The sequence below is a fragment of the Notothenia coriiceps genome, unplaced genomic scaffold (genome assembly GCF_000735185.1).
Source record: "Notothenia coriiceps isolate Sejong01 unplaced genomic scaffold, NC01 NC01_scaffold00035357, whole genome shotgun sequence".
NCBI classification, from domain to species: Eukaryota; Metazoa; Chordata; class Actinopteri; order Perciformes; family Nototheniidae; genus Notothenia; species Notothenia coriiceps.
Genome location: NW_011368058.1, coordinates 36,975 through 49,541, shown reverse-complemented (window position 1 = coordinate 49,541; position 12,567 = coordinate 36,975). Strand labels below are relative to the sequence as shown.

At 42.7% G+C, this 12,567-nt stretch overlaps 1 protein-coding gene across 1 annotated transcript; it reads right to left on the bottom strand.

Moving 5' to 3' along the window:
* Positions 1 to 332: 332 nt before the first annotated feature.
* On the bottom strand, positions 333 to 12,306 carry clspn (claspin). Its single transcript, XM_010791270.1, has 22 exons — positions 10,752 to 12,306; positions 10,453 to 10,599; positions 9,520 to 9,582; positions 9,364 to 9,436; positions 9,162 to 9,264; positions 8,403 to 8,968; positions 8,092 to 8,280; positions 7,781 to 7,956; positions 7,492 to 7,685; positions 7,142 to 7,197; positions 6,816 to 7,009; positions 6,192 to 6,705; positions 5,616 to 5,649; positions 5,317 to 5,416; positions 5,076 to 5,221; positions 4,806 to 4,967; positions 3,855 to 3,976; positions 3,609 to 3,739; positions 3,297 to 3,420; positions 3,097 to 3,176; positions 2,725 to 2,886; positions 333 to 916 (listed from the first exon to the last, which is right to left on the bottom strand). Exons 1-22 carry the CDS (start codon positions 11,157 to 11,159, stop codon positions 791 to 793), a joined length of 3,870 nt encoding a protein of 1,289 aa, XP_010789572.1. The 5' UTR covers positions 11,160 to 12,306; the 3' UTR covers positions 333 to 790.
* Positions 12,307 to 12,567: the final 261 nt, after the last annotated feature.

The following is a 12,567-nucleotide window of genomic DNA, read 5'->3' as shown; positions in this document are numbered from 1 at the left end:
GAGCATTGGATACATTCATTTCTACATGACTATGGAGCTAGAGGATCACCAGTGTTATAACAATTCTTCCTGAGGGGGACATGAATCTGTTTAACAGGTAACCCATCCAACAGCTATAGATATCTCACTCAAACCCACAAATGATGTGATAGACCTCATGATGGCGAAAGAGGAAAAGTCAGATTCATCAAATTGGTACCTTGAGTATTATCCTCCGATTTGTAAATAGATCAGAAATGTGTCCATCTGTTGGTGGCACACACACCTGAGCACCTGCAGAAGCTCTGATAGCTTGCATCTGTTCTAAGATACAAAGGACAATAAGGCAATATCTTAAAATACAATTTTATTTACAATGTAAAACAAATACATTTAAACCATCATACAAAATCTCGCTAAAAAAACAAATCAATCCTATTTACATGATAAAACTATTCAAATCGGACCTCCATCAGAAAGTCCAAGTCAAGAAAGGTGTGACCGATGGACGCTTCTGATAATTGATTTAAGATTCCCACACGAACCGGACAGCAAGTGTGTGTGTGTGTGTAAGAAGTAAAACATCAAGAGATGCCTCAGTGGTGTGCTTTAGTTTGCCGTTTTAAAGCAATGTAAACATGTGAAGCACAATCATCTGTATTTGTGTTTCATTAAGAGGATGTCCACCAGCTTTGCACGCAACCATAATTTAACCATTGTTCATTTTTGAAATCTTAATGGCTTGTGAAATACTGGATGTGGCTGGTCTGTTCTGGTCTTTATCCGACGGCTCTCAGTTAGTGTTGCTCCCTCAGTGGTCCAGGAAGCTGAAGATGCTCCTCTGGGGGGCTTTGGTCTGTGCTGCAGGTCTGTTCTCTCTGCAGGGCCTCTTGGCTGTGGGGGTCACCGCTTCCACCGGCCTCCTCTTCTTCGTCACCTGATGATCAAACACAATACATATAAACATTGACTAAGAATACATAAAGCAATGTTTTTGTGGTGATATAACTAATCAACTGCTGCCAATAAACACAAATGCAATGGTGAATCTTGTGCTAAAACATGTTTGGTAAATAAAGACATTCATTGTGAGAAGTGGGCTCTGGCTCCCCCTAGTGTCACAAATATAGAAGACATCAGAGTAAGTAGACATGGTAATCACACAACCTTTGCAAAGTGATTTGTTTTGGAGCTTCTTTTAGAACAGTGAGTTCTGGTCAAAAACAAACATGATTGGGAAATGTAACTGGGTGAAGGCCAGAGCAGGGCTACTCAATTAATCGTATTTTAAATCGCAATTAAGATTTTGGCTTGCAACGATTATGAAAACATAAATCGCAATAATACAATTATTCTTTTATTTATTTAAAAAAAAAAAAAAAAAGTTATTCTTTTTTTATTATTGGGTTTTCAGTTGAATTATACTTAAAGTTCAGGGTAATCAACAGTTAAAAACATACTGTTCAAACATTTTTTTTCTTCAATAAATGGATGTTTTCAAACTAAATCGATAATGATTATGATTATTGCCATAATCGAGCAGCCCTAGGCCAGATCAGAGATTAAACCCTGTGTTTTTCAAAAGGGCTGGACAAACATGACAGACCATTTTTTAGGTCAAGAATTAGGCACCAATATGGCTACTCTAGTATCATGCAGTATTTTTAAAGCATACAGTAAAGAAAGAAGTACCATGAGCCTATCTATTTTAAGATCAGAGGTGACTTTTTCTACATCTATGCAGCCTCTTGGCCACTTGTTGCAAAAGGTCCTCTTATATTTTGAACAATCAAGCTGTGATGTTTTTAATATGAGATCATTTCCCCCTTTTTCACTCCTTTTGAAACACTGATGTAATCAAAACAAACACTCATCATTATCAATGCACGGGTCGGGCACGCCAGATCCACAGGACTAACAAATGACTGGTACTTTTGACCCTTCCACCTTGTGCAATGTGTGTGTAGGCAGTGCTTTCTACTAGCTTTGTCAAACCGGGCACTGGGATAAAAGTGTGAAGGGTCACGGTAGATGCTGGTTACCATTTAACTACATGGTTTCATCACGAATGAATGAGCCATTAGAGGCTTTATTGCAATGTGTGCACCGGAATTACATAATTCCATTTTTTGAAGTAAGGTAGCAGAATGAATAATCAATAGAGTAGAGGAGGTCAGATCTCTGAATGACTCAAATGCTCCTCTGTGTAATGCATTCACATTCTTAAAGGCTACCACTTATTGAATATTATCTAATAAGCACAACTTATTACTATCAGTTTCTTACAGATGTGTAAACTAAATGCAATTACTACCTTTTTCCTCACCCCTGTAATGAGGTTATTTATTTATTTTAATGTGTTTTGTTGATTGTGAGCAGGACTACAAAAACACTTTTTAAACAATTTTTTTTTTTTTGTAATGAAACTTTGTGAAAGGTCATAGCAGGGGTGAATGAAGAACGCATAACATTTCGGAGCAGATCGAAAACACATTATTTTTCAGTCATTGGATTGGGCTTGATGGATTTCTAACCTGTTGCCATTATAGGTTTATTTTTTTATCCTGGAGTTAAGTATATAAAGATAATAAGAATCATTCACTTGTAATCTTCTGATCTAATGGTAAAGGCAATCAAGGCCCTGAGCATATCAAGGAGTTTTTTAATTAATACATCTTTTATGAGTTTTCAAGGAATGAATGGTTTACTCGTTTGAGCAAAGGGACACCATGGTGCACAGCTCACCTGTTTGTTGGCAGCGTTGGAGGTGGACTTGTCCTTCTCAGGAGACACAGTTTGGAACAGGAATCCTCGGCTGTTTCTGGGAGCCAGAGGATTCCCGTCTGAGATGCATGCCAGCTTCTGGAGGACGGACTGGGGCTGACTCAGCAGGGACCCTCTCTTTACCTGGAAGACATGTAAAGAACATCTTAGATTGAACTTGTAAAAAGCTAAATATAACAAACCTTGTTGGTAATATGTTCAATGCTAATCTCTGAGACGACAATGGTCGGGCAATATTTTGATATAAAATCTAAATCTTGTAACAAAATTATAATGAAGAATTGAAAAGTTAGAAAATCCAAATCCACATTTCTTTACTTGACGGTGAGGTACCTGTGAGGGCTGCGAGAGTCTCTGGAAGGGGTTCAGAGCTGATGTCGTCTTCTTCGTTGGTTGTGATGCCGCACTGGACTCTGGTTTGAAAGTTTAAAAGTTAGAAAGTGAAATACTAAAGATTACACTTTATCTGGAGACCTGCCTGGGGGTTTTTAAATCCAAGGGACTCTGTTTGCGAGGCCTCGTCTCAAACTGACCTTTCCTCTGCAGAGTCTTGGCAGTCACTTTCTTGGCCAGCTTCATAAACTGACTGTCTTCTTGTTCTCCAATCTTCTCATCGTCTGCATCCAAATCCTCCCCTTTCTTGGCTTTCTGCTCAGACTGGGAGAAGAGACAGAGAAAGGAATGAAGACAACAGCCCCATGCAGAAGAGAGGGAAGAATCAACCAAATGTTTCTTTGAAGACTCTAGTATTATTACTACCGTAAATACTGCACATTTCTTTTTAATGATGTCTCCTGAATATTATCTAGGTAGAACTCTTATTACTTGCAAAAACAGCAACGTACCTGTTCTCTGAGCCACTGTTCTTTCTCCAGCCAGTCCTTCCTCCTTTGGATCTCAGCTGGGTCCACCTCATCCTCATCATCCTCCCCTTCCTCCCCCTCGGCTCCCGTCCTGTCCATGTTGAAACCATCGTCTGGAAAGAGAATTCAAAAAGTTGGGTTTAACAACTCATTTCTAAAAACCCTTCTAAATACCAGTGGACATAGTATACGATATATGGTATTGATTCCCTCAATCTATAAACTCACCCATGTTTTTCCAGCGGAACTGGCGAGCTCGCCCGGGGGCGTCGGAGTGAAGGTCGCCGTCAGCGAGGTAACGCTCCTGGTAGATCCTCAGCTGGCGCTTGTCATCATCCATGATCTGCTTCCTGTAGGAACAATCCCAGATTGGTGAGATTTTACATTTCGACTCTCAGTTTAAACGCCTAAACTTAAGAAGTCGTCCTCATTGCATTGTTTGTAGGGGTGAAAGGGACATGTATATCTCACGAGTTGTTTGGTTCAGAATCATCGGTTCGTTATGCAACTCCCTCAGCTTGATATTCACTGTGACCTAGTCAATAACTAAATAATGAAGAGTGTTATAAACTTTTGTTAAATGTTAAGAATTGTCTAAATAAATGATAAAAAATGTTTTACGGAACCGTGACCTAAAAACGTAAGATTGATCAAAACAGTAAAGTTTGAGCACAGTTACACCCCTAAAAACTTCTAAGAGTTCAACCTAAAGAGCGGTGCAGTCATAAGGCTTCCAACCCAAATAACACTCAGCATTTGAGCCATTCCAGGTTCCTTCCTTTCAAAGTCTTAGGTTTTGTTTTCAGTGAGATGCTTTAAATAATGTCTGTGGTTAACACAAGCTCACTGCTTACTCTGCAGTTAATACCAACAGTGAGTGTTTGAAGTGGTTGCTTGTCGTTCCTTTATATCCTAACGTTAGCTATGTACTTCTGGTGATTGCATTTACACATCAAGAGTCATTCAAGTTGTGTTTAATATATTGAGATTATAATGCTGAACAAAACATGCATCATAAGCATGCGTTTGATTCAGAGCTTATTTCTGCTATACTCCAAAATCCATGGAAAAATCCCATTACATTTTGTCAACTCCCGTATCCCAGCAACACTCCATTATGAGCGGAGCAGCAATTGGAGGAAACTCCTTAAGGCAGCCTTATCTTGGGACATTACTCACATGTGGATCTTGTTGACCTGGTCCTGCAGCTCTTCATCAGAGGGAAGATCCTCGAGAAGCTCCTCTTCCTCGTATTCGCTTCCTCCGTCGCCGTCCTCATCGTCACTGTCCATGTCGCTGCCGGACAGCTCGGCCTCTGCCTCCAGGTAGTCGGCCATATGCCTGAGAACAGCATGTGAGAGACTATCAACACGAGGGCTACAGCGTGGATTATGTGATCATAGTATACGACGCGTGTATGTCCATGGTTCCATTTGATTCTTCACTTACATTTTCTTCTTTTTCTTGACTCTGAGTGGTGCGAAGACAGCTTGCATCTCCTCCTCTTCTACATCATCATCCTCACCAGCATCTTCATCAGCCTCCTCTCCATCTTCCTCCTCTTTTTCCACTCCACCATCATCATCCTCCTCCTCCTATGAACGCACAATTCACTTGTCATTTGCATCCAATAGACGTAAATCCAGTATGTTGAATTTGACTAAATCAAAATGGAGGCACGTGTTCTCACCTGTTCGCTGTGACTTTCCACATCTGACAGAAGCCGGAACTCGCAGTCCTCTTCCTCTTCTTCCTCCTCCTCCTCCTCCTCTCCATCTGGCTTCTTTTTACTTTAGATTAAGAAATGAGCATGACAATCTTACATTGAATATAGATATTCCAATTAATGTTACCTTGGATGTACGCTGTTAAAGGGTTTAAAATAATGAGTAGTGGAAAAAGAGGGAATAGATATAATAATATGTATGATGATGATGATGATGATGATGATGATTTGGATTATTCCAGGTCTTTCTTTTGGTACTGTACCTGTCTTGTGCTGGCGAAGCCGTGCGAGCAGAACCTAAAATTGGCAGCAAAGGGAAACAAATGTAAATGTTGTGTAGCTGGAAATACAATAATTCAAAACAATTCTTAAACATTGAAATTAAAAACGTTAAAGACCCAGGGCAACAGGAAATGTACATAAAGGAAAGTACATACATCTTTTGTAATGTCTGATGTGATTTACGTTCAGTCGTCTGGTAAAATATTGCTTTGGGTATCTTTGTATACATGTGAAACAGCGTACATTAGAAAAGACAGAATATCATAGTTTTAGAAAATATGTTGATGATAAAGTTGAATCATAACAAGAGAAATTCAAACCAAAAACATTAAAAAAAAGTATGATTTGAACAGGTCAGCCATCTCAACAACAGTTTATCTGCCTCAAGCTAACCATTTATTTCCCCTTCACAATAAATACATTTTAATATTAGTTAAATTATTAAGACCTGAATGTCTCGTCAGTGAGTCTATAGTGTGAGCCTGTCTGTCAAACCTTTTTTGCACACTGTCGGTGATTGAACATAAAATACACCATATTAAAAAAATTCAGCAAACCTTGACTGGGGAATTTCCCTGAGCAGAGCCCCAGCAGCTGATCCATGGTGTTATCAGACTCTTCATCGTGGTCACGTGCCCTTCTGTCCTCTCCTGCCTGTGTTGGTGGGAACGCTCCGGAGCACATCCCGAGCAGCTCTCCCTGCTGCGTGGCTCCGAGGCCCTCAGCCCTGCAGGAGCCGCTGTCTGCCATTGCGAAAACTCCCGAGCACATGCCCATCAGCTCCCCCATGTTAGCGTCCATGGCGTTTTCATCCAGGCTGTCCAGGATCAACTGTCTCTTGTGGGAGCGGGGGGCACCAGGGCGCGGCCCCACGTTCAGGAAGCCGTCTGCATCCAGTAACTGCGAGTGGGTGTCCTCCTCCAGGGAGAAGCGACCCTGGGAGTCTCCTCCGGGGCCCGAAGCCGCTCTGCCGTGGGGCCCTGAGTCGGCTCCTGGGGACGGAGGGGCATACAAGTCCTGGGAGTCCTCAACCGGGAGGGAGAGGGAGGGCTCAGAGAGTTTGCCTGAACTCTGGTGGAGGGGAAAAAAAGGTGGACATAAGTTTGGGAGATTTCAAACCACTGATGATGTTATTTAGATTTGTTGGTGTCTTAAACATAATGAAAAATATGATATCTTACCCTAGAGGCAGAGCCGAGGAAGCTGGGCCTGAAGGAGCATCGAGAGGGGGAGCGGAAAATGGAGCAGTTGGAGATGCTTTTCCCTGCAGAGCGCTGATAGCTGATAGGCTGGTACGAGGTGATCATGGAGCCAGCCAGCTCAAAGCTGCTGTTGTTGCTGTTGTCCTTTACCAGGGACAGAGAGTCTTCGTCTTCTGAAGACAGGAAGGACCAGAGAGTGAGAAGATAATACACACATTTTGCACAAAAGGATTCACCAAATAAAAGCTCTTAAAGTGAAATGTGAAGTAATGTGAAATAAAACAAAGGTCTTTCTTTTTACTCACCCATCTTATTGCTGCAGCTGTTCTGCCCAAAAGGACCAGACCTTCTTAAACCATCGCTAAAAAGTAAAGCAGATCATATGTCAATATACTGCACAAACAAATTTAAAATGAACAACAACGATGAGAAAAAAAATGTTTGTGCGAATGCATAGCTATTTTACATGCTTGACAAGTTTTGTTTTCATTAATAGGACAACCAGGTTATGGTTAAGTAACAGAAACTTGCTTACAATTCGCAGATTACTATGGTACAGACACACACACACACACACACACACACACACACACACACACACACACACACACACACACACACACACACACACACACACACACACACACACACACACCCTGTGCGAGAGCAGGAGTTCCCGGGGAAAAGCAGGAGTGTGCCGTCCCTGTTCATCATGTCAGGAACCGGCGATGGTCCATTCAGAGCCACAGGAGACAGGCTTCTAATACTCCGGGTCACACTGCCTTCCTCGTCTTCATGTTCCTTCTCTCCTTCCTCACCATCATCCCCTCCCAGTAAATCATTTACATTCTGTTCAAGGAGAAGATCAGGTTTTCCGTGAGTACAAAAATATATAAAAGCATGTTGGTCATTTCAAAAGCAACAACAAACACACTTTCTCTTACCTCTTCTGCCTCAGACTCATCCGTCATGTCTTCTTCTTCTTCCTCCTCCTCCTCTTCATCCTCTCCAAATTCCTCATTGTCGAGGCGATTCAGCTCAGCCTTGCGTTCCCTGTCCTCCTGTCTCCTCTGGGCCATGGCGAGCTGCAGGCGCTGCTTCAGAGTCAGCAGCTTCTCCCCTAAAGGAAAGGAAAAGAGGACATTGGAATATTGTTACACCTCCAAGTTTTATTTCCACTTTGGCATTGATGTGGAAACGTACATAAACGATCTGGTCCACAGCCTCTAAATGGACTTCACGTGTGGATCCATACCTGGTTTGGTGGTCGGAGGCTCCTCTGCTCCCTCTTTAACTGTGACAGAGAGCGACTCAGTGTGCAGCTCCTCCTGTCCAGAGGGGGCGCTGTCTTTGCGGACGATGGTGAGCTGCATCGTTCGTTCTCCTTGAGGCCGTACGTGCTTTTTGGAGTGACGAAAGTAACGCTCCTTCAGTGCCTCAACCCCTAGTTGAAGGAGAGGTGAAAACAAGATCATTTGTCAACAACTTTCTCTCCCCTTAAATACAATATATAGTAATAATACTTTTCTTACTTTATGTCAATCCTAAAAAAAAATCATCACTCACCAGAGTTGAGCTGCGGAGGCTCGAGCTGAACAAAGGCTCCTTCATCTGCACACAGCTTAGCGACGGGTGGAGGGTTCAGTCCCAACTTCTTCAGTAAGGCAAATGTGTCCTTCTTGGGTTTGGTGGGTTGCCGTACTGAAGGCTCTTTAACAGCAGAATCAGCACAATGAGCGTTGAAAGGCTCCACCACAGCCCCAGACTCTCTCTGAGGGGCGTCGGACATCACCGCATTCTGGCTTTGCTCTGCGGGACAAGCTTCCCCAGAACCAGAGGCACGTCTCTGTGCGTCTGTTCCCTCTGACTCCTGCAGATTCTCAGAGAGGTACAGCATGGGTCCAGAGTCCTGGTCGGGGTCGAGGCTTGCTGCTGCCTCTCTGGCTGGGCTGAGGCTCTCCTGCTGCGGGGACGAGGTGGCGGCAGGATGAGGGATGGACTGGATCTGAGTGGACGACGTATCGAGAGACGGAGGAGAGTCCTGCTCACTGGGAGCGATGATGGGAGGAGGAGGAGGAGGAGGAGGGGGAGCTGATGGCGTCTCCAACATCCTGGCTGAAAATTTGGTAGATCTGATGAGAAGACAAATGTAAACATGAGTGTGAGTAAATGTTCATTGTGTGTGTATGAAGGAAATGCACTTGAGATTAACTTCCTATTATCAAATCAGATATGTCTTAGAAATCGTTACGACGGACAGTCATTTTGTTCCCGTATGGCCAGCTGTTGCCCTACATGCGTGTTATCCGTTACATTAATCCTTACTTTAACAGTCTCATGGCGGGACCCTCTGGCCTGGCCCTCTTCTTGAAGAACTGGTCGATGGTCTTGGGCTCCGGGATGTGATAGGGGAGGCCAAGCGTAGACTCTACAGAGACAGAACAACATGTCAAAGGTGCAAACACACGTCATGAGAACTGTTGCCACAATAGAAACAAGTGAATAGAAGTGTTTCGTGTGCACTGACCTCGGACCAGCCTCTGGGACTCGCTGTGGAGCTGCTTCATCGCATCTCTGCTGGCGCGTGCGGCTTTCCTCTCCTGAGAGCATCACACATGTTGAGAATGAAGCCGCTTTTTAAACAGGATTAAGAATAAAAGTCAAGAATTGTGCCGATGCATACCACACGCTGAGGTTTCTCCATTTCATATTCATCTTCCTCCTCTCCATCACCCAGGAGAGGATCCTGCAGAAATATCAAACACTGTTTACACAAAGGCCTGTGTAGACAACCTCTGCAAAACATTGTAATTCATAAATAAATAAATAAATAAATAAATAAATAAATAAATAAATAAATAAATAGCTCCCACACGTAGGGCTGTGCAATTAAAATCGTATTTTAATCTTGATTACAATTCGAAATAAAACTATTATTTTGCTGCATTCCCTTTCGCAATGATGCTCTCAATTTGTATTGCGTTATACATCCTGCCCGCGAGTGCGCTTTCGCCCCTCCCTAAAAGCCCTCTCGGCCAGGTTGTGACTTGCAGTCTGTTTAATAAATCCATATACAAACACGTTACATGGAACAAAAATATTTGTTGATCTTCTTTATCAGTATTTATTTAAAATGTATTATTTATTTTTGTATTGCTTTTTCAGTTGAATTATACTTAAAGTTCAGGGTAATCAACTGTTAAAAACATACTGTTCTAATTATTATAAAAAAAATTCAAAAGTTCAATAAATTGATGTTTTCAAAGTCAATGAATAATCATTTTTAATAATCGTGATATCAATATTGACCACAAATAATCGTGATTATGATTTTTGCTATAATCGAGCAGCCCTACCCACACGGCAGCGTTACAATTGAATGCACCTGTGACGTTTAATCACAACTTCTCTGCGTCAGACTAAATTGACACTTTCAACGGATGTACCCCTTTAACAACATTTAACTCGAATTCATTAACTTTTAACAAAATCTGTTACCATTATTATGCGTACCAATAAGCTGAACAAAAAAGCAAGTGCTTACAATCCTGCCAACACCTTTTGAAATATACACACAGTGATGAACAATTGTAATTGCCGATAGTCATATTTGTACCTTTTGTTTTTTCATTTTTTGCTTGACAGCAGCTCTGATGGCCTCCAGAGACTCTTCCTCCTCATCATCGTCCAGCCCCGTGTCAAACAGATCCGTGTCGCCCAGCAGACAGCCACTATCGTTCAGACCCCGAGGGAGAGGTGCGTTCTGGGAAATGAGTGCAAGTTGTCTTTAAATTACACAAAATCATTCACAAATGCACACTGTGGTATAGCTCACTTTATGTCAGTAAAGAATCTGAATACTAGAGTCTCTGCATAAGAAATTACAAACACCACAGAGAGAAAAGCTTCACAAACCTCATTTATTTCAGAGAACCGCTCCTTCTTCTTCTTCACTTTTTCCACCGCCTTGCTGCCCTTTTCCTTTTTCTCCCTGTGCCTCTGACTCTTCTCTCTCTTCTTATGTTCCTTCATCGATTTTGCTTCCTTCCTCACCTCCTTCTTTTGTTCCTCCTCCATTTCTCCACCTTTCTCTTGCTCGGGCTCACTGTCTTCACTGTCAATGGGAGCACGGATAATTCTCTTGCTCTTCTGGGCCCCTTTCTCTTTCCTATCACCCTTCTTTTCTGCCTTTTCAGTGTCCATCTCCTCTCCGCTAAAAGCAGATAAGACCAGCGCTTCGGCCATGTTTACACTTAATGAAGTTTTGTCCCGAGTATCATCAGGACATCCTCCTAATGGTCCATTAACTGTCAAACCGAGCATGGTTTTTACAGCATAAGGTCCATCCCCCACACTCCTGATTACATCAATTGGTTAAAGGGCTTTTGGAACATTTTGAACCAATCAGCAACTCAATTTCAGCATCAATTTCAGGTAGACAAACATCCCTCAAATGCAACCATTGATTGATGTCGGTTTGACGTGGGATGTTTCCTTTGTGCACGGGCATAGTCTTCTGAGTGTATATGCCGGGGAGATCACAAAAGTTGCTGTTATGCAGTCCAGCAACCTCTAGGCCTGACACAATGCTGGTTTCAACAACCTTCCTTTGACCCATAGTTCTCAGCAGAATGTTTGACCTTCTTCCTTGGAGGTTAAGTTTGTTCATAAGGCCTAATGTGCAAAACGAAGCAGTACTGCCTGGGTCAAGAAATGCATGCACTGTTGTGTTCCCCTTTTTGGCTTTAACTTGGACTGCTACTATGGAGAGTTTGCAACCATCTTCACCGGCCCCAGTAAGGCCACCTGTCTGAATTGAGGCTTCAGCACTGTTTGCAGATGCTTCTTCCATTTCCTCCTGCTCATTTTCCATTTCCTTCCTTTGTTGGTAGATGTGCAACATTCTGGCATGATTTAGATTGCATATGTTGCACCTCATTCGTTTCCTGCAGTCTCTACTTATGTGTCCTTTACACAGGCAGCCAAAACAAATACCATTTTCTTTAAGAAATGTGATTTTTTTCATGATGTGTCCTCCTTCCTAACTGTGGACACATCTCCAGAGCATGTTCACATCTACAATACAAGCAGTTTTCTACAGTGCTTCCGTCATATTTATTTTCTGTAACTTCCACGTTGGTTGCAAAGATGCTTCCACTTGGATGAGGCTGTGGCCTTCTTATGTCTTTGCGTACGGGAGGGGGATCTTTAATGTCCCCAAATATGGGATCTGTAGCAATCTTTACTTGCCTTTCAAGGAATTCCACAATATTCTTGAAGGCAGCTTCAGGAGGTGGTGTTTTTGCTGGATGTCACATGCTACAGTTCTCCATAAGTCCCTCAGCCTACTGTATATGGAAGTTTCTTTAAAATGGCTAGCATGTTTGCTGGAATGTTGAGCTCTAACATGTAGTTCACATCTTCCATCGCATTGCAACATCCTATAAGGTAGACCGTGTATGCCTGTAGAGCCCTTAGGCGCATTCACACCGCAGTACTTTTCCCACAAAGGTTCATGAGAACTTAGTTCATGAGAACTCTTTAGTTCTCATGAACAGATCGCGTTCACACCGGAATAAGTCCCTGGGGGAGGATTAGGCAAATGAAGCCGCTGACGTCACTTCTTCTTCTTCTGCTTTGGGTTTACTGGCAGGCCACAAACAACTTCACGTCGTATACTGCCACCCGAAGTCCCCGACCGGAAGTCCCCGGAGTTGGAGACTGGCTTAGA

Coding starts and splice junctions, on each gene's coding strand:
- clspn (XM_010791270.1), bottom strand. CDS start 11,159: ATGCTCGGTTTGACAGTTAATGGACCATTAGGAGGATGTCCTGATGAT. Junction 9,437..9,519: donor TGGAGAAACCTCAGCGTGTG/GTATGCATCGGC, acceptor TGATGCTCTCAG/GAGAGGAAAGCCGCACGCGC. Junction 7,957..8,091: donor GCCTCCGACCACCAAACCAG/GTATGGATCCAC, acceptor CCTTTCCTTTAG/GGGAGAAGCTGCTGACTCTG.